This window comes from Crocodylus siamensis, chromosome 13 (genome assembly GCF_052110815.1).
Source record: "Crocodylus siamensis isolate JL-2025a chromosome 13, ASM5211081v1, whole genome shotgun sequence".
Taxonomy (NCBI): domain Eukaryota; kingdom Metazoa; phylum Chordata; order Crocodylia; family Crocodylidae; genus Crocodylus; species Crocodylus siamensis.
The window spans coordinates 23432726-23455059 of NC_143407.1; the positions used below are offsets into that span (position 1 = coordinate 23432726).

Here is a 22334-nt window from a genome sequence, read left to right on the forward strand (position 1 = left end):
TACTAGCCACAAAGATTATATCGCTATTGGCCCTGGGAAAAACTGGCATTTACTACAAAAGTTACATAGACCAACTAGTAATATAGTAGGACCCAAATTCTTTATAGGATTAGGTACCTTACCTCCGTGTGAAGATGACAGTTCGCGAACTAGACGGGGCTGGGGCTGGGTGTCTGTGTGTGCAGTATAGCTATATGGAACCACTAAGGTGCTCTAGCAGTTGACTGTAGCTTTTTATGTCAAAGGGTGATGCTAATCCCGTCAGCTGCATGGGACCACTTATGAGCTCTTGCTTAGAGGAGAAGTAGCATGCTTTGAAGTAAAAATCGCAGCAGTTAGCTGAACAGGTCCATTCTTAATTTGGCAACCATGGTGAATTAAGCAGGTTGTGAATCTTCCTCGTGGGAAAAAATGGGGATTATGTAATATCAGAAAGCTTTTGCAAAGAGTTCTGGATCCTAGAACATTTCCACTAGCAGGCTGAAATGTTCTCCATCACCTTCCAGCTGCAAAGCTGAGATTTAAGCTTCAAAAAGTACTGAAAAGATAAGGAAGACAATAAACTGTTCTATGGATAAACTCAAATAAATGTGAGGAATATTCTACAACAGTAGACCACAGCGGAGCACCACAAAGAAAACATTGAGGAAAATTTGGAAGACGTTAGACCAGTGGTGGGCAATTATTTGGGCTGGAGGGCCACTTACAGTGCTGACCTGGCATGGCAGCAGGAGAGATGGTTGATTCTGTCCAGTCTTGGGCCCTTCTGCCCCTGCACCCACTGCTGGGGTTGCTCCACAGAGTGGGCAGGCAGAGTCTCAATGGAAACCAACCCAGAACCCCCACAAGCAGGGCACACTCAGATGGGATGGGGGCCTCAGGCAGGGAGCGTCGTCCGGGAGCAGAAGTAATAATGGCAGAGCATACCACAAATGCACCACCCAAAAAGATGGACAGAACTAATGAAGGCACTTTATGATCTTCACATGCACATGCCAAAAAAGAACAAGCCCCAATAGCTACATTCTTGGAACTAGACAGAATGCTAGAAAGGAAGGAAGAGTATCTGGAAAGCATGTTTTTACAGTTGAAATCTGGTCTTCTAATGGAAATTCCAAAACATACCTACTTAAATTCATTATTCAGATATACACATAAGGAAAGCTTCTAGATGACTTCAAGAAATCAGCCCTCATTCCTGTACCAAAAGTTGCCAATGCTAAACATAGTAGAAAAGATCTGACTATACGCTTGATTTAAACCATGCTCTTTACAGCGTTGATGAAAGTTGTTGCAAGACTATATCAACCTATTAAGACAATGAATCAGCAAAAGTCAGTTGAAAAGGCTTTTTATTAAGATCCAGCCTGATAAACTAACGCACGTTCTTATGTTGGCTCTCAAGATTTCCACTCAACATAAACATTTTTTAAAAATTGAACTAGGGTAGGAAGTAGATATGTGAATAAACTTAGTGTAGCATCAAGGAAGAAGAATTCACCCTTGGTGTGCAGTCTCAAAGATCATGCAACATATGCACAAGAAAGTGCTTTGATTCCAAATGGGAAATCCAGACTAGTGGAAACACACTGACCTCTTTCCAGTAGTTTCAACTAGAGTATAACTCCAGAATATGCTTAGTGCCTTGAACAATACAGGTTTCCTTCACTTTATGCAGGTTTTATATGTGCAAATTCACTCTTATGCGATGACCCTTTTTATACCAAAAATTTGTTATATGGGAGGTAAATTCACTCTTATGCGACTGGTGTGGTGCAGGCCTGCAGTCGGCTGCTTTATCTGCAGTGCATTGTGGGAGTGACACACACCAAAATATAGTCTCCTGTGTGGATCTGTGCTCCTCACTCGTTGTCCGCAACACGTTTCTGTACTTGCCATCCCCATTATGGTAACATTCACCACCACCCTGTGCTTGTGTGTATTGTCTGCTGTTGGCGAGTACCAAAATTGCTTTGTAAAAGTGGTAGAAATTGGTCTAGGGGTCAGTACAGTCGAGGTTTTGGAACATATCGCTATTTGTCACCTTGTAAAATGGGTTCCCTTTATGTGAATTTGAGTTGCACGCCATTTTCCAGGAACACATGTACATCATAAAGCGAGGGAAAACTGTACCAGCAAGCAGTATGGTAGGACCAAATGTTAAAGCTATCATGCATTTCAGTAAAGCAAAGGTAGGAATTGTCCGTAGCATGATGGCCAAATGGTCAGCTAAATGAAGAGACTTGTTTGCATAATAAGTTTGATATAGAAGTTAAGGCTAGTTCTGGCCAAGAGTTCATTTTGCAATTCCAGAGTTTTGTGTTAGAGAGAGCTCAATTTATACATCCACCTGAGATTACTGAAATGTTATCTATTCAACTTCCTGCCATAGTTATAAAAGTTCAAGACTTAAAATGTTCTTATTCATCCCTGGTGTTCTTCCATGACATCAGAATTCAAAAATATTGAAAATGGGCTGAACGTTCAGAACCACAAAAGTAGGTATTGCGAAGGATGAATTTAAGGCACTGCTATCTAAAATACTAGGTTAAAAAAAAGTAATTTTTGTATTTGTATGCATAGCAATAATTTTTCTAGGGTGACATTTCTTAACAGTTGTCAAAGGACTTTATTTTAGCATGTGCACGGAATAAAAGGAAAACCAACAGAGGTGAGAGGGGTGTAGAAGTATTGCAAAGGGGAGAGATTCAGAAGTGAGCAGACATTTTGTGGCTTTGTAATGACTGTAAAAGATGGAAGGTGGTGGGCAACAACCAGTGAACTGGAAGTGTTGGAATAAGCATACTGGTGAACAGAATAGCATTCCTGAAATAAAACCACCCTCTCATTCCCTCCGGGTTATTTTACTAGGAATGTTGGTAAAATTGTCACCCCTCTCAATAGGTCTTTCAGGATTAGGCTTCGCTTCTGTGTATTGCAGTTACAGGCATGAGACTAAAAGATTAGTGAGGAAGGTAGAATTATAATTATTGATTTTGTTAGCATAGCAATGTAGACTATCCAGTGCTCAGTGTCACACAGACCTTTGCATATTTTGTTTACACTTCCCTTTAGTTTTGAGCCTCAGTATTTAGCTCTAATCCGATGAGAAAACAATGGCTAAATCTATCACACTGCAGTTTACTTGTGGCTTGCCATCTTTCTGCTTGATTGCTGCTGAACAGGCTAGTTTTGTTATGGTGGAATTTTCCTGCTGTTCCACTAAATGCACCAAGTACCAGGAACAAATGGATTTGTATTACTTTGTGCTTTATTATACTTGGCAGAATGAACTAACTGGTCAAGAAAGGGTGCTGTGAAATGTCATGTGTAGCTGGGAAGGAGGTTGTTGGAAAAGCTTTCTAAAAGTCCTAAAAAAAAACTGGTTTACTATGAAAAGCTGTAGGGATTTCAAATCCACTGACCTGGTGCCAGGGTAGAGTGGTTCAACTGTAGAAACTCAACTTTTGCTGTATGTTGAAAGAACATAATTGACAGGCTGACCAGCTGTAGGCTGTGGAAACATGTTTGTACAATGTGACACCAGCTACTCCTGGTAGGCAGTGAATCTACCATGTATGTGGCAGTGATTCTTTTGCTTGCAGGTTTTATTTTAGCCTGTTTAGATAGGCAAACCTGGCAGTGGCAAAATGCACTAGGAGTAATTAGCCAACTGGATTTGGCTTAGTTTAGGAAAACCTTCTCAAAGCCTGAACACCTGTTGAAACTGGTATTATTATCCAATATTTCAAGCATTTCCTCTCTAAAGAAAAAGAATATGCCAAAACAACTGCAGTATTTTATTAGCTATCTTTATTCTCAGCGGTTGTGTTCAAAACAAATGTTTGTCAGCAAATTAACTAGACAGTGGGACTATAATGAGAGCGAGTGGGTGGGTACCATTTGCAGTCTGCAATCTCATTTTATATTTGACATAACTGAGTGTATGTTTCTAGTCCAGCAGCTGCCTGGGAGCCTCTGCTATTAGATGAATTGTTCCCTTTTGATCGTTTTTGTTTTTTTAAAATAGTTTTATTTTTATCCTTGCCAAGACCTTTGAAGAGAAGGTATAAGTTCCCTCTACTACACACACAAATATAAACTAAAAATAAGTTCCCTGGTTGTTGCTTGAACAAAAACTTTGATTTATTTTTGGGTAAGGAATTCCAGTGACTGCTGACGATGATTCTGCTGGAGCTGTCACTTTAACTTGGAAAGGTTTTGCTATGTTTTTGAAGGAATGTCAGAGCACATAAGATATTGGGATATCAAGGCCACCTTTCAACATTTCTAAATTTGAGGACTTATTGCATTTCCTTTTTTCAATTCTTGCTGTTTTTACCTGACTCCTTCCCCTGTTCTCTCAGATCAGTCATTTCATTCTCTTATCCTACTTCAATCTTTTGGGGACCTACTTTTGAGAAAATAAACAATATTTCTTTATAGTTTGACTATAACCAAAATATGTAGTATAGTAATACTAGCAAGTGCTGCTTTATCAGTAATTATCTAAAGCTTCTAAAGCATATAAAACAAAAAATTATAGTACTGCATATATTCCACTTCAAAATTTGAGAGTTTAAAAAGGTGATCAGTGGCTAAATTTGCATCCCAACTGAATGATCTGTCTTTTTCTATACTATCTAGCATCAAGGTGCAAAATGTTCAGTACAGTATTTTAATTGGAGAGTCCAGTACAGATTTCTGAAAATTGTTGATCATCCCTGATCCTTCTAAATACTAAGGAGGAAGACCTACTAGCTTTCTCCTTCTAAAAAACGAAACAAAAAGCAAACATTTAGCCATGAATTTGAAACATCGTTGCCTTGAATGCATTACATAACTTTGGCCCTTCTCCTAGAGTACTGGCTCTCAACCAGAGTGCTGCTGCCTTGAGATCCTTTCAGGAGTGCCATGCAGTGTTAACATGTTAGCAGGGATGGGCAAAATTCAGTCTGCGGGTCAGCTCTGGCCCACCAAGGCATTTTGTCCAGGTCCCAGCTGGTCCCTTGCCTGCACCCAACCCAGGCGTGGGGGCAGCTTGGGCTTCAGCGCATACAGCCCATCTCACCATCCTCAAGTGTGCAGTAGGGCTGGGAGTGGGATGGTGGCCAGACTCTCTTCTCAGCAGCCCCCACAGTTGTGGCTCCTTCAAGCTGCCACTACCAGTCTCTGCTGCCAGCCTTGGTCCCATTGGACAGAGTGGGTGGGCAGGATCCCTAAGGAGATTAGCCTGGGACCCACACGGGCAGAGCATGCTTGGATAGGCAGATGGGATATGGCTGTGGGCAGGCAGAGAGCAGCATCTGGGAGCAGGATGGGCAGGCGAGGCCAGGGCTGGGATTGGGATCGCAGGGCAGTGACAGTGTGGGGCCAGGGCAGAGCCATGATCCAGTGCCTGCACAGCCCTATGATGGGCGCCATTTCCACTGACAGGGGCAAGCAGGGAGTGAATTGTGGCTCTACCCCATGCCCCAGCCCTGCAGTGTCATGGCCTTGTGATCCTGGCATTGTCCTGCCCTGTGTGCCCACCCATCCTGCTTCTGGATGCCATTTTCTGCCCACCCACAGCCCTATCCCATCTGCCCGGCCACATGCCCTGCCTCATTGAGTCTCAGCCACTCTATAGAGACCCCAGGATTGCTGGGCAGTGATGGTACAGGGCTAGGACCTGATCCACTCCCTGCGCTGCACAGTCCTCCCCACAGAACCAGCACCCATTGCAGGGGCATGTGGGGAATGGATTTCAGCTCTGCCCCAGGTCGCAGCCCTGCACAGTCACCACCCCACAGTCCCAGCCCTAACCACCTGTCCCACTCCTGCATACTGCTCCCTCCCTGCCTGCCTGCAGTCTCCTCCCATTTGTCCAGCCAAGTGTGGGGCAGAGCCACTTAAGGAGTTTTGGTGAGCTGTCATGGTGTTCTCCAGCCCAAATAATTGCCTACCCCTGATGTTAGGTGTATAAACATGATTCACAAGCTAAATATAGAGATTTTAAATAGGAATCTGTAGTATTTTAAAGCATTTTGACTTGTTGTCGTCTTCCTGAGCTCTTTGCAAGAAAATAATTGCTCTATTTTTCTGTAGTAAAAAACAGAGAGAGAATTAAGATCTGATATTACTCTGAGGGGTGCCTTGCGTCTATAAAGATTGAGAGCCACTGCCCTAGACAACACTACAGCTAGCCAAATAGTCATAGAACAAGATTATAAGTAAACGTACAATCTGGCTATATTGGCATGTGTATTTTGTTTGTGTTTCTGGTGGGGTGGAAGGCTTTGCCATAAAAACAGAGTGTTTGCTGTAACATGTTGTTCACTGACTTCAGGCCCAGGAGGATGCTGAGAAACTGCGTTCAGTTGTGATGCCAATGGAGAAGGAGATTGGAGCTTTAAAGGAGAAACTGATAGAAGCTGAAGAAAAAATAAAAGAACTGGAGGCTTCAAAGGTGAGACAAAATTTCAACTCTGCTGCTTGCACCATTGCTTGTTCCACTGATGGATGCAACAAGTGACAAACTGCAACAGATACACAAACTGAGATCTCGTATGAAGTGCTACACCACAACTTATCGTTGTCCTCGTACATAATACTTGTTCTATACATACTAAGTGCGTTTGTCTTGAGGATATGGTTACATGCACAAACTATCCAGGCATAATCTAAATTATGTGAGCTTGGTAAAACACCTGTAAAAATAAAGCACTAAACAGATGGGCATACTGTGTTTGTCCCTTTCCATCAAGCTCAGATTGCACTAAGGGGCTTCTAAGTCCATGAAAGTTTTGCAGTTATGCTTTTATAATCTAGAACTGGGACTTCCCCTTCATAGTTTATTTTGACTTTTAGTAGATCAGACTGCTCATAAAACAAGGTATTAGGTCCAATTTGTTTGTCTTGCATTGACTCTTTTTAGCAGCACCTTTCAAACTTTGCTTAGAGTATAAATCAGTTCTCTAAAACTCCTACTTGCTCTCTCAGGCATGCCAGAAGACATGTTTGACCCAAATTTCTCTATTGGGGAATGCATGGTTATTGGTTGTAGCTGTGTTGGTCTAAGGATATAGGCAGGCAAGGTTCTTTGGGTAGATGTGATATCTTTTATTAGACCAACTAAATGGCTGGAAAAAAGTTCTTCTCAAGCTTTCGGGCACAAACGTCCTTCTTCAGGCATTGAGAGACTCTGCTGTTGTTCTGAGTTCTCCAAGGTAGAAAAGAAGCCAAAAGTATTAGAAGAAGTCTGTGAAAATGTAAATAGGTGGAAATTTGGAAGATGGTAGGTAGAGCTAGGAGGGGAAGCGGGGGAAATGTGTGAAGGTATCTGGTGAATCAGAGGTCAGACAGGTTGTAATAAATCCAATGTCTATATTAAGTTCATGATTTTTTGTATCCAGTAGATTTATAAAGTTCATAGGCTTGTCTACTAAAGGTGTTTTGTAAGTTCCCTTTAAGGTTTTATGTTTCTTGTCCTGGCCTGGTCTATCCAAGACAAGAAATGTAAAACCTGCCAACACATCTGTACCACTCCCACAATAACTATGCCCCTCAACAGAACCATCACCATTTCTGGATCTTACACTTGCACCTCCAGAAATGTAATAAATCTTGAATAACATCTGGAAAATTTGTCCTCTTACGAAGTTTATGATGATACAGACTAACTCTCGCCAAATGGCAACTCTTGCACTACTAATGCAGAAAGCCACAGTGTGTAACCTTGGGTCCAGACAGCCTACAAGGTCATGAAAAGCAGCATCCAGTGACTCTGTGAAACTGCAGGATTCTGTTGTTGTATAACTGTTGTTTTGTTTGTTTTTAGTATCCTATAGGTACTAACATATAGTAGCAAAGAGATACATTTATAATATAGCTGGATGCATTTTAACCCTTAAACCCAAGTGGTCCTTTCACCCCTGGCAGATTGCTAATGTGCTCTTGCAGTTCTGTGAATGTGATGTTGGAAGCTCCAGATCAGTTTTCCAGCTTTCTGCTTGTAGTTGTCAAAAATGATGTTACTGTGAAGCATTTAAATTGTTAACTGACATCTTGCCCTTACTATTAGACAAAAACTAGCAAGCTGGTGTTAAAAGAGTATGTAACCAATACCTGCCTTTAGTGAGCTACTATGAAGCATCCAGAATTCAGCAAATATCTGTGCAAAAGTTGCTATGATGATTTACTGGTAACTGTTGAATCTCCAAATATACAGAAATGTGGGTTTTCCAGAAAATTTTGAATTGGAAAATTTTCCAGGACCCTGAATAAATCAGATCACGCTCTAGTATGTTTGTTTACTAAATATAAGTCAAATAAAAGTAAAAAAGTATCCCCATGTTAATTTTATGTCTCAGCCACAGGTATTTGAACTGAAATACTCAATTAGGAAAAAAATTATATATAGCACACTTAATGTGATTTAAATGTTATACTCAAACAGATCCAAAGTGTTATATGGAAAGAAATTATTGGTATTGGAAAACTTGTAAAAATGTAAAGACAATACACAATAACATGGACTTCCCTTTGCATTCTTTGTTTCAATTTAAGGAAAAAAACCAAAGCCACTAAACCCTGTTGACACTAATTTTAGCATACCCCAAGAACTGTGCATGACATGCTATGGTTGTCCACCCATCTACTTCAACAGAGTTTCTCTCTCTTTCACTGAGGTGATTGTGGCACCTCCAGTCTTATTGTCACTATCTATAGAATCACTTGCACTACTTATTAGTTCCATTTCAGAATCAGATTGAGGCAAATCTTATTCAGAACTACTTGACCACATTCTCTTTCACTAAAGGATGGTTTTACCAATGAATCAATGGGCAAGGGCAACTTATCATCACACTGCATCTTCTTCATTAATTGTGCTTCTGACTGATTCTCCAGAAGCAAGAGATTTCGAGAAATAGTAAACAAGCTTAGCGGTTCATTCATTTGTTAGTTTATTCCTCTTTTTGGTCTTGATTGAGCTGAAAGCCTTCCAGTTCCGCTCACAAGAAGCTGCTGTTGGTGGAATGCTTAGGATCCTTAGAGCAATCCTGGACAGCAGTCAGTGTTACAGTATCTCTTCCACCGTGTGAGAGGAGACACATTCTCTGCTGCCCGCCAAGTGATGTTTTTGCTCCAAAGTTTTTCTTTTGCATGGTACTTGTCAATGTCTGTCACCACAGCTATTTTGTCAGTGTTGGGAACATACTTAGCTACTTCCATAATTGTATCAAGAGCAGTAGATAATTCATCTTCTGATAAATGTTGTCCTCTGTGTTGAGGATCCAAAAGGTTTGCTGCCAGATGAACTGGACGAGAGCAAAACTCAGATCTCTTAGAAAACATTTGTTTTACTACTACTACTACTACTACTACTACTACTACTACTACTACTACTACTACTACTACTTTTTTGGATAGAGGTTTTATAGATTTCATAGACATTAGGGCTGGAAGGGCCCTCGGGAGATCGAGTCCAGCCCCTGCCCAAAGGGCAGGAAGTCAGCTGGGGTCATAGGATCCCAGCAAGATAAGCATCCAATTTACTCTTGAAGGTGTTCAATGTAGGTGCTTGAACCACCTCCGCTGGCAGACTGTTCCAGACCTTGGGGGCTCGGACAGTAAAGAAATTCTTCCTTATGTCCAGCCTGAAACGGTCTTGCAGGAGTTTGTGACCGTTCGACCTCGTCATCCCTTGGGGCGCTCTGGTGAACAGAGGTTCCCCCAGATCCTGGTGATCACCCCGGATAAACTTATAGGTGGCCATCAGATCACCCCTGAGCCTGCGCTTTTCCAGGCTAAAGAGTCCCATGGCTCTCAGCCTGTCATCGTAAGATCTGTTTTCCTGACCTCTGATCATGCGCATGGCTCTCCTCTGGACTCTCTCAAGCTTCTCCACATCCTTTTTGAATTGTGGAGCCCAAAACTGGACGCAGTACTCCAGCTGCGGCCTCACCAAGGCCGAGTACAAGGGGAGAATGACGTCCCGGGATTTGCTCGAGAAGCATCTATGGATGCACGCCAGCATTTTGGTCGCTTTACTAGCCGCAGCATTGCATTGCAGGCTCATGTTCATCTTGTGGTCAATGATGACCCCCAAGTCTCTTTCTTCTGTAGTGCTAACCAACGTAGCACTGCCGAGCCTATAAGGATGCTGCAGGTTTTTCCTCCCAAGGTGGAGAACCTTGCATTTTTCGGTGTTAAACACCATGAGGTTTTCGTCTGCCCATTTGCTGAGCTTGTCCAGGTCAGCCTGGATCACCCGCCTATCTTCTGGCGTGGATGCTTTGCCCCAAAGTTTGGTGTCATCGGCAAACTTGGCCAGTCCACTCCTGACTCCAATGTCCACATCATTAATGAAGATGTTGAACAGGATGGGTCCCAGGACAGAGCCTTGAGGGACCCCACTGGTCACAGGGCACCACGATGAGTGACTGCCATCAATCACAACCCTCTGGGTCCGACCACGAAGCCATTTTCCCAGCCAGCGGATCGTGGTGGAGCCAAGACCACAACTGGGCAGTTTGGCCAAGAGGTGATCATGGGATACCAGATCAAAAGCTTTTTTGAAGTCAAGATATATGACATCAATCTCTTCTCCCTTGTCCAGGTGAAAAAGGCAAAAGCTCAATTACATTTTAATTTAGTTGTCTGAATATCTCTGGAATATTTGAAAGGTTTGGTGCATCTCCTTCAAGTTTCTGGATAGCCACTGAAACTGGTAGTGGCAAATTGAATGCTCTTTGAACTTCGAACCCAGAACACTAGTTGATGAGAATCTGCTTCCAAATCTTTATGGGAATAATCTGGGATACTGTGTCATATATGGAAGCACACTGCAAACTGTTCTTTGTGTGCAGCAAACTATGTAAACACTTTGTAGTCGAGCCCCATCTAGTTTCTCTTGGCAATAAAAGTGCACTTTCCTTCCCCTGCTTCTCTTTCTGTAATTTCTTCAAAGTCTGATTAGTAACATGATGATTGTTGAATACCTTCACAACTGTTTTGCATTTTGCCAATGTTATCTTCATTGTATCCACACACAACGCTCAATAAAGGATTGCTTTGTATAGCAGTCTATCCATCTGACATCAGAGTTAGAGATTCTGCTTGACCAATCCTTTGAATAACCATTGTTTGAACTCTGTTGTGCTCTGTATCCAAGAGAGAATGTGCTAAGCAGTAACTTGATGGTAACTTACATGATGGGCGAATTAGTTTGTAATAGATGTTAGGTTCGGAAGGGACCTCAGTAGGTTATCAAATCCAACCCCCTGCCCTGGGAAGGAAAGAGTGCTGGGGTCAGATGACCCCAGCTAAGTCCTTGTCCAGTCTCCTCTTGAAAACCCGCAAGTTAGGGGAGAACACCACCTCCTTTGGAAGCTCATTTCAGATTCTGGCAACCCTTACTGTGAAGGTCTTCCTATGTCCAACCTAAATCCATTCTCTGTCAGTTTGTGGCTATTGTTCCTAGTTACTCCAAGGGAGTGCCCTTGCAAATAGAGCATCTCCTATTCTCTGCTGCCTTCCCCTGATGAATTTATAGCTAGCCACAAGATCACCTCTCAGCCTTCTTTTGCGAAGGCTGAAGAGATCTAGGTCTCAGTCTCTCCTTGAAGGGCCTTGCCTGCAGGCCTCTGACAGTACGAGTGGCCCTCCTCTGAACAGTAATGTTTCAGTATTGATTTTCCAGTGTTTGTAAAGAGGTGTACCGACCACTTGCAAATATAGCTCAAGCTATATTTGTCTTATCTGCTTTTTATTGATCTTCTTTTGACATTTTGGCCACAAAGCTTGATAAAAAGCTTGACTGTCTTGAACAGCTCCAACTCATGGTGGATCGTATATCTGTGGCAGTGATCTTGAAAGTGAGGATCCTACTTCTTCCCCCAGACATAGCAGGTCAATGTTTTCACTTTCCATCTTTTGCAAATCTGCTATTTCACTTGAGCTAACAAGTTCCTGCAACAAAAGGGGGAAAAAAATTATGTTAGCCTATTTTAGTCTGACCTCATCCATCAGCAGGAGAAGGAGAAATAGCAGGGAGCTTGCTTCCTCTCTCCCTCTGCCAGAAAAAACACTTTACTGCTCAACTTGCTGCTCAGTTGCCCTGGGACTGCAGAGCCAGAGGGGAGTATAGTCTGGCCTCTGCTGTCGGCCAGAGAACTAAGCTTGCTCTGCTGGGTTGAAATAGTTAACTATCTATTATGTAATTTTTTAAAAACTATTTTTAAGCTTAAGCCGCTTTGGGTGCTTAGTGCAAGCAGAAAGGCAGGATGCAAATATTTTAAATAAATAAATAATAGTCCACAGTTGCATTAACAACTCTTAAAATAAAATTACATTACAATTGTTTTAAAACAGTATAGCTGTTAGTCTATATTGTGTGGCATTTAACATATTAATTTGTTTACTTACATAGGATTGCTGAAGTAGACTTTTCTCAGATGTGATGTTCCACCACTTCATTGTATTGGCTTTCTGTATATGGTTTATACTCTTTCCAGACAGTTTCTACATGTTGTTATTAAATGTTTCTTCATTCTTGTTGCATTGTTAGTATACTTCTGCCCACAATATGTACATCTACCAACTTTCTTCCTTCCTTCAGTGGCTTGAACTTCATTATAAGGATGGCACAGACTAGTTTTTTTCCTGATTAGGCGTTATTATCACCACTTCAAATGAAAAGCACTACAAAATTAACAGATCCTATGCAAACACTTACGACTTCCCCAACTTGAGAAAATAAACGAGACACTGCTCTGTGTGTTTGCTGAACTGAAAGTGAAACAAAAATTAATCACAGTTTTAGTTTTGGTTTTGGTTTCACTTGCAGTCTGAGATGAAATATGAATTTTAGCTTTCGTTTTGATTTGACCTGCACAGCCAATTAGGTGAATTCATAATTTTATTTTTGGTTTAGATTATTATGTGAGTGTATTTACCCTCCTGTTTACAAATCCATAAAACATATATGTCCTCTCACACACACTTCCTAGGGATAATCATCTGAAAAACATTGATTACAACTGTGAAACTGTCACGCTTGCCTAATATTGTATTGGCATCCATTCATTGTTACTAATGAATTTTATGAAACGATGAATTTTTAAAATGGAAAATTTCCCACTGAAAAACAAAGCACTGGAAAATTTTCAGCCCCACATCTCTGCAAATATATACTTGCATGCTCTACAGCAAAACTTTACTGACCAAATGGTTTACATGAGCAACATGGTATAAATATGAATAGTACTGGTGCAATAAATTCATTAGTTTTATTTGTTCGTGAAGTAAGTTTAACTCAGCGGTTGGGGCAGTAAGTAGCATGGAACAAAAGATTTGTTTGAGCATAACCTTAAATTTTTATGATGTTTTCTACTTCTTCACTTATTCTTCAGGTTAAAGAACTAAACCACTATTTGGAAGCTGAGAAGTCATGTAGGACAGATTTAGAGATGTATGTGGCTGTCCTCAATACACAGAAATCAGTCCTGCAAGAAGATGCAGAGAAATTACGGAAGGAATTGCATGAAGGTAAATTATGCAGTCGCACCAGGTGTGGCTTTCCTACACTAAAGACTTGAAATGCCAGGTGGCTTTCTCCTGTTGTGGTGTTTGTTTGTTTTTTAATCTTGGCTTACTAAACAAGTATTTTAAATGCTAAACCATTTGAAGTTTCTCCCTGATGAGCAGTTCTTATACTGCTGGATGTATTTATTGGGGAGAAGAGGAATGAATGTTTTCTTGCCAAAAGTTACTGAACTTGTACTACTGTAACCTCGTCTTTGTTATAATACCCCTGTATTTAGAATTAGTAATAGTGATATTTGTTTACAGTAAAGTGATGTGCTAAGAATTGTAGAATTATAAAAGAGTACAGTCCCAACACTGAGGAACATACACTCTTGTGTTTTTTGAATTTCAATAGGAGGGATGTGGATGTGGATATCTGCAAGTGCAAATATGTAAATTATACTATTTAAAGAGAATATAAGCAGTCGCTTTTATGTTGAAATAAGCAAGACAAATGGCCTTTATCATGTTGTTTAAAATAATAAATCTGAATGGTTTGTTTTTCAGCTCCTGTGTTGTAGAATGTTTAAAAGTTTCCTAATTAAAATGTTATTGCCAGTAATATGTACCTCTGACCTTATCCACACTTGAGCTAATGAAATCCCCATTCATTTCACCCTTGATAATTATTGAATGAAATTTGACACGGAGTGCAGCCCTAACAGTTACCTTTAACTCATACAAATCTCTTTGGCTGAAGAAAAAGAAAAATGATCAACCATTAAAATCCAATTAAAAACTCTTGTTTTGATTTCTTGAATAGTCTGTCATCTCTTAGAGCAAGAACGGCAACAGCACAACCAGTTGAAACACACGTGGCAAAGGGCCAATGATCAATTTTTGGAGTCTCAGCGTTTGCTGATGCGGGATATGCAACGTATGGAAATTGTTCTGACCTCTGAACAGCTGCGACAAGTTGAAGAATTAAAAAAGAAGGATCAGGTCCTTACTGCCTTCATTTAATTTGTAGTATGAGCTTATAGAGTTAATATGTTATATCAGTTATTAAAAGTGCTCGGTGAGCTAGAGAATACCTTGTGGCTTTACTTTGGCTCTTGATTTATTTTATACTTTGCAAAATGCATTTGTATTTCAGAAAGTAACAGTTTATAGAGCTTAACAGAAAAAGTGCATGTTTATTGCATTTAAAAATTGTTAAAACATTTGCATACCAGCAATTGCAGCAGTGCTGCCACCATCAATAAGAGAAATTTTAAGAAAGGCTGGAACTTAAGCTTGTAGAGAGAAATGGATCCCTTGTAGTATAGAAGGACTGAGTCAAGAAAGTTGAAAGGTCAGATTTTTTACAACTTTTTAAAATACAATTCCTTGCTCATGGGTAAATGAAAAGATCATTGTATTGGGTGCTACTACAAAGAAGAATTACATTCTCTCATTCTGAGGATTGTTTATAATTCAAGATGATGACCAATATTTTATCACTCTTCCCTCCTGCCCCACTTTGTGTCTGATTCATGCTTCTTGTATATGTCCTTTGCCTTTTTCAGTATGATCCAGGAATTCATGTTTTTCTTTCCTTTGGTTCAAATGCCCATGCTTTTGTTAATGATACCTTTCAGGGTACAGGTAGGGTAGTTTAAACAGTCTTTCTTTTATAAGCCTTGTAGCCTCTGATAAGAATGAAGGTTAGCAATGAGCAATTCCTTTTGGAATAGCATTCGTTCTAATCATTGAATCAGCTCTCAGTAATGGGTTCTTCTGTTAAGTCAGTACGGCAGTATATGTCTCTTGTGAAATGGGTACTATTATGTATCTCCCTGGCAAAATCTCTTCTCTATAGTTAGATTTATTAAGGGAGCTCATGCAGTGGCTTCCAAGTTCAAATTTGCATTTGCATGAAATAGGCCAAAATGTGTTTTATATTTAAATATTTTTCATTGACGACTGATTTCTAGGAAGAAGATGAGCAGCAGAGACTTGACAAAAGAAAGGATCAGAAACAAAAAGATCCAGAAGATGAAACAAAAGTAGTATGTTCCCATGAAGAATCCCTTCCACAGTTCTCTAATGAAGAGGTAAAACAAAAGAACCGTTCAGAGTAACTGCAGTATGCATTTCCCATGGTGTTTGGTATAAGGTGCTGCCTTCTGCTAGTGCTGCCTCAGTACATCTTGGCCTTTGTCCTCAGTTGGTTATCAGCCTCCTTGAACAATGAGTGCTTTTGAGTTGCCGTTGCATGGTCATGCTTGTCTGGACGCAGCCTAAGAGCCCAAAAATGATGCTTTTGGATGTTGTCAAAATCTGTGTGTGTGTGTGTGTGTGTGTGTGTGTAATCATTATCATTTTGGGGGTTGGCTAAAATTGTATTTGAGATCTGCTTCAAATATTTTCACTTGTCAAAAACAAGTACTAATGAATACCTCGGTTTGGAACTTAGAAACAATGTCAGACTTGAGTAGTTTAAATTGCTTTTTCTTATTATTCCAATGCCTCTATAGTTGCTTTGAACATTGTCTGAAAGTTCACTTTTGGCCCTATTCTCTCAGTTGCATATCCAAATGTAATTTTTAAAAACTCGTTTTGTTCCATGCTGTAAAAGCACATGTAAACCCTGCAGAAGGGATTTGTTACCTTGCATGAGCTTTTAAACAGAATGTAAGCAGAAGTATTTCTTGTGAGTATATTAAGCATTTGAATCTGCGTTTATAGCCTTAGATTATTTTGCAATAAATTGTCAAAAGAGGGGATGAGTCTCATGAGATAAGCATTTATCTGGCAAGGGTTAGGAGTTGTGCATCCAGTATTTGTACAGGTGGTTGAACTATATAAGCCCTAGGGTTGGCAGGGAACTTATGATTTTAAAATGCAGAAAAACGTTCTAAGCCTTCCTGTTGTATGGTATTGTGGCAAAACCCTGTACATTAAAATCTCCACAATGACTTTTTTTAAACTGTACCTACATTTTCTTTACTTTCCCATCACAGAAATATCCAGCAGTTCAGTAGCCTTTTTCCGTTTATTTTAAACTATTTTTAAAAATACACAAAATGTACTTTTTTTAAGCTGCCTTTAAAAGTTTGATGTAAAAAAATTAGTTTACTTTGCTGTAAATGAGCTTATTACATTATGTAACTTATGCAGTTTGAGACACTGTCCTATTAAGGTAGCTTGTGACTGCTCCTGAAAGACCTAGGTTTGAGCCTAATTAAGGATAATGAAGTACAGAAGTTTGAATTTTCTTTCTTGTATCTGCTTGAGTTTGAAACAGGACCTTAATGTTTTAAATTTAATTTTTTTCCCTTTGTGCGTTGAGTTGAATGAAATTCATGGTCTTAGCGGAGACTGAGCAGGATTCAGTGATTCACCACTTCCTCCAAACAACGTGACACTTAAGAACTGGTTAAGGAATAAATTACAATTTAATCATAACTGGGCACATCTACATGTGATATTAATGCGTCTGATTAAGCTCTGGCGCAGTTTGTAATGGAGTCAGCGGCTCCCGGGTGCAGCGTCTTCACGTGCTTCTGGGACCGCAGCGGTTAGAGCCCGGTGGGCCCCAGGCACATGTGAAGATGCTGCGCCCAGGAGCAGCTGACCTGCAGCAAGGGGCCCAAGGGTCAGCCCTGGGCTCCAGGTGGTGGTGGTGGTAGAGGGGCTGACTATTGCATGACAGTACTACAGTACAGGCCTAGCCAGCAGGCAGCCTCCACCCTTGTGCTCCAGCCAGCCCTGGTCACAGCCTACATGTGTATTTGAGCACAGGTAAGTACTCCGCCACAGGATAGTACTTGTCAGGTAGTACTATCCTATGGCAGCGGTAATTAGTTTATTGCACCCCAGTATCAGTGCACATGTAGACAGTGGTGGTTTACTGTGGAGCTAATCAGTCAGCTTTGCAGTAAAGCGCACATGGGGATGCTCCCACTGAGATTTTGTTTCGTCTTGCATCTGGCAGCAAGTCTGTGATCACATCATGACTGGCTTCAAACTTTGTACCATAGGCTACCAACATTTGTGTGCTCCAAGGAGTTCAGGAAGCAGAGAATTGAACTTTTGGTCTTTGTACATTTATTTCATTTTTTTATTCCTTGGGGTACTATAAAAAGTAAACAAACAGCTGCATTCGTTTAGTTTTTGCAGTTGTCCCTAATGGAATATCTGAAATAATTTATCTTTTGAGTAAAGTGTGGCTTCTTTGGATATTTGCCAGGATTGTTTTCCTTTTTCATTAGAATTTATAATCTGTACAAAACTATATAGGAAGTGCTATACAGAAAGTAATAACTTTTTTGCTTTACATGTATGACATGTAAGCTCTATAGAAGATGTGCGTTTTCCAGATAGAAAACAATCCTTACAGAAAAAAAATAAAAAGTAAACAATAGCCTCAGGAGTTTCCTAGGTCCAAGAGGTCTAATTATCCACAGTGGATTTTACAAATGCTTGAACGTTCTCAAATATTCATCAGCAGAAATATCTTTCTGAAAAAAACATATATATGGGCCTGCAATTTACCATATACTGTAACAAGAATGTTTTTTTTTAAGTTTGCATGTAAGTATTTGATTAAACTGAACATGGTATGGGGAGACGGGGAAATAACAAAGGCAACACCATTACAACGCAGAACCTGAGCGTCATTGCTTAAGTGTGTGTTTAGATATTCTTTACTGTTTAAAAAAATATACAGCATTGTTGTATTGCAAGACAGTTTTATAAAGAAAACTGCTAATGCTTAGTTGTGCTCTATTCAAATGATGGTTGAATGTTTGCCTGTAACAGCTGTAGTAACTGCTTGCCCATTCATTTCTAGATTTATTGATGGCCTGAACATACTGCTTCTTGCCCGTCATGTAGGTTTTGAGTTTCTATACCATCACCTGTGTTGTGGAATATATTTTTGGATAACAGTAATCATATTTGACTAAAGCAGTTTTTACTCTTTTTTGTTTGTTTGTTTCTGTTTGGATAACAGCTGTTTTTCATTCAAGTTCTGATTTAAGATGGTAAACGTCATTATAGTTCATTGCAGTTCTTGCAAATAAGTGTTTGAGATTTACTTAGGATAGATGATCCAGTAATATTTTTGCACTTGAGCTGCATACCCCAACTTTGTTCTAAAAATGGAACTAGTTGGGAATATTTTACAGTGCTCCCTGAAAATCACTAACAATCAAAGTAAAGAAGAGTACATTTCAAAAGCTCGTTCACTTTAGCAGCACAAATGTCAGTCCTAGAAAAATATATTTCAAGATGTATATCAAGATTACCCAGAAGAACTTAGTTTAAGATGAACAAAATTGCAATGCATTGACTTTCAGTACTGTTTTACAACAGCTTAGGGAAAAACAGAAATCAGTGAAATGTTGGTAAGCATTTCCTGGAATCAGCCTTAAATTCTTTTTTGTAAATTGTTCATATGTATTGTATTCTCTAATCTTTATTATTATATAACAGGCTTACAATGTTGATGCAGTCTATCAGAGGGAATAGCTAGCATGTCTTGTGATGATGGCATAATCTTTGGTGCCTACATTTAACCCTAGACTGAGGTTTGTGGACATAGTCTAGTAAATATTGCAACGAAGTTGGAATGTTGGGCAAATTTGTTAGCCATAGGCCATTTTAGTTCTTTATCTTCTACTTGGCAGTCGAGATGACAAGTGTTCTCACCAAAGCCAGGTTACATCTGCAGTTACCAAGTCTGACGACTCCATTTTGATATCCTTTGGGCAGGGGGCTGGACTCGATGATCTCCTGATGTCCCTTCCAGCCCGGATGTCTATGAAATCTATGAATCCAGTTCAGATAAATATCTGATGTCCAGTATCCAATTTGTATTGCTGTTACTGCCAGAACAAAGATTGAAAATTTATGAGTTTTTGGCTTTTTTTTTTTTTCAATTTCAGGTGCATTTAAATAGCACCCATGGCTCAGTCCATTCTTTGGATGCAGACTTGCTATTGTCTTCTGGAGAATCGTTCAATAAATCAGATAGTGATATGTTTAAAGATGGACTTCGGAGAGCACAGTCAACAGACAGCCTGGGGACATCTGGATCTTTACAGTCCAAAACTTTAGGATACAACAACAAAGCAAAATCTGCTGGGAATCTGGATGAATCAGATTTTGGACCACTAGTTGGAGCAGATTCAGTTTCTGAGAACTTCGATACTGCATCCCTTGGGTCTCTACAAATGCCAAGTGGATTCATGTTAACCAAAGATCAAGAAAAAGCAATCAAAGCAATGACACCAGAGCAAGAAGAGACTGCCTCCCTTCTCTCCAGTGTTACACAGAGTGTAGAAAGTGCATACGTGTCCCCTAGTGGTTACCGCTTAGTTAGTGAGACAGAATGGAATCTACTTCAGAAAGAAGTAAGTAGCCCAATTGTTCATCTTGCCATTGTTGCTTTTGTGTGGTGGTTAATCGTGTGGTGTTGGGTGTCCACTGGGTGAGAACTGTTCAGCCCTTCTAGATATGCTTTGAACATGGAGCCAGCTACAGAACTTCACATGATCCTAGTTCTTTCCTCAGAAGATAGTCTTGTGGGGTAAAGCATATTTAATGTGCAGGGGGTCTGGCAGATGCTATTCAGTGGAAAGACCATTCCCCTTTTTATGAAACCTAGAAGTGTTGTACATGGAAGGGCTACAGGAAACAGCTGGTTTAGATACTGGGCTATCAATTGGAGGCTGCTTCTGGTCTTGCAAAAGGAGGGGAAAGAGAGAAGATGAGAAATAAAAAAGGCAAAAAGGAGATCTGGTGTAATCTTGAGATGAGCAGGACAGGAATATAAAGATACAGAAAGAAAAGTGTTTAATATAATGGAGGTCCTTAGCACCCGAGTCACTTATCACCGGTGGATCATGCAGGAAACCAAGTTTAGAGCATATATAAACCCTGCCACCAATCAAAATGTCTGTAGTCCACTAACCAACGATATAATCAGCTGCAGAACATTTTCAGGGACTTACTCTTTTTGGGCACCATTTTTGTAATCCTATAAGCAGTGGATGGTAACTGATATACAGTAAAAATTCTGTTATCTGGCATACCCCGGATAACAAAACATGCTGATTAATTGAGTGGCCCCAGCTGCTGCTTCTCTCGCCATGTCTGGGGCATCCCTCCACCCCTCCTGCAGCATTGCCGCCCCTCCCATGGAACCTGCAGGCCCTGCGAGCCCTGTGGGGGCTTGGCAGTGCAGGCTGCTTTGCCCTGGGCCGTGGGGGCTCGGAGAATCTGGAAGTGCCACGGTGGGCACTTCCGATTTCACGTTTCCTTTCAAACTGGCATGCTGGTTAACAGAGCATGCTGGCTTGTAAGGTGCCGGTTACCAGAGAGTTTACTGTATTGTAATTCCAGTTAGCATGATACATGTATCAAATTTATGCTCAATTCACTGTAAATCACCATATTTACTGCACAGTATGGGCGTACATGTGTAGACGAGCTGACCTGACTGAAGAAGATACCACATTAGAGTTTTGTTGAAGGAACTGGCAGGCAGTTAAATCAAAAGCCTGAGTTTTTTTCTCTTGCTAAGGTGTGAGCTAGTGTTCAACTACTGTTACCACCGTGTTCAGAGACTACTGAAAGGGGCTACTGAGATGGCCCTGGAAAGGAGGAAATGGGAGAGAATATAGAGGGAGAAAAGTAAGTAAAAAAAACCAAGTACAAAAAAAGGACAAAGGGCAAAGAGAAAAGGAAAGACAAACACAGGAGTAAGAACTGCAAGAAGTAAAGAGGTGAATGCTGAAAGGAGAGAAACGGAGAGACAGGGCAGGTATGGTTGTGGTCATAAGACTGACTTTAGCATCTCAATTTTTGCAGGATTATTAGAATTCAAATAGGCCATCAGTTGCATGTTTAAGCCTCTCTGAACCAGCTCCTTTGTCATCTTGTCTAAAATGCTAAGAGACTATGTTATGTCATCATGGGCAATTCCAGTCTTCTGCATTCTTTCGGACATTTTTTGCCCCACTGATATTTGGATGACATTTTATTCCATCCCTTAGAAATTCTGAGAGAAACATTGTTTTCCATTTGTTTCTGGGGGCAGGAATATAGGCTAAGTTTCAAACAGCTGTGAATACTGCTCTGTGTGGAGAGACAGGGAGTGGCAAATTCAAATGAGATTCCACTTTGCAGCACTGACTTGTAGTTGTTGCTTTGTTAAAACCCTGGTCTGAGTCCTTAAATTCCAAAAACAACAACTGAAAGATTGCCAAGCTGGATCAGAGCAGCAGCCCATCTAGTTGAGAATTTTATCTTTGACACCAGACAATATCAGAGGGTTGCCATGGCAAAAAATAGCAAAAATTTATTGCCGAGGCAGGCAAAAATTACTTACTCTGTGGGCAGAATGTAGCTGTGATTTTTGTTCACATTAGTTTACCAAAGTGTTTGTTTTATTTTGCAAATTAAAAAAAAACCAGCGTAATGTTGTGTGGAGAACAGGCATATAAAGAACAAAGTATTAAATCATATTAAAAAGGAGTTTTATTTGGTAGTGAATTTTCAAGGATTATAAATAAGATGCATGAAAATTCTTGGCCTTACTGAAGTCAGTACCAAAACTTCATTGATTCCATGATGGTAATTACTTCACCCTATGTCCACTATATGAAAGCATTCTGACTCATGAGCCATACCACCAGTGGGTGTAAATACATGTATATTAGATTGTAACTGCCTGCCCTGCCCTGCCCTCCCCTCCAACCCCTACCTTCTGAGAATATGGAATCTTTCCTGTATGGAAAGCTTATTTTTAACCACAGGCTTATATTTGGGAAGGT

General features: G+C 40.3%; 1 protein-coding gene across 1 annotated transcript in view; it reads left to right on the forward strand.

The window, feature by feature from the left end:
- The window catches only part of RABEP1 (rabaptin, RAB GTPase binding effector protein 1), a 95194-nt gene that overhangs the window by 52964 nt on the left and 19896 nt on the right, over window positions 1–22334 (forward strand). The window contains exons 5-9 of the mRNA XM_090025397.1: window positions 6329–6448; window positions 13395–13530; window positions 14333–14511; window positions 15486–15605; window positions 19443–19910. Of these exons, the coding sequence (XP_089881523.1) occupies window positions 6329–6448; window positions 13395–13530; window positions 14333–14511; window positions 15486–15605; window positions 19443–19910 (1023 nt within the window). The remainder of the gene's footprint in view (window positions 1–6328; window positions 6449–13394; window positions 13531–14332; window positions 14512–15485; window positions 15606–19442; window positions 19911–22334) is intronic.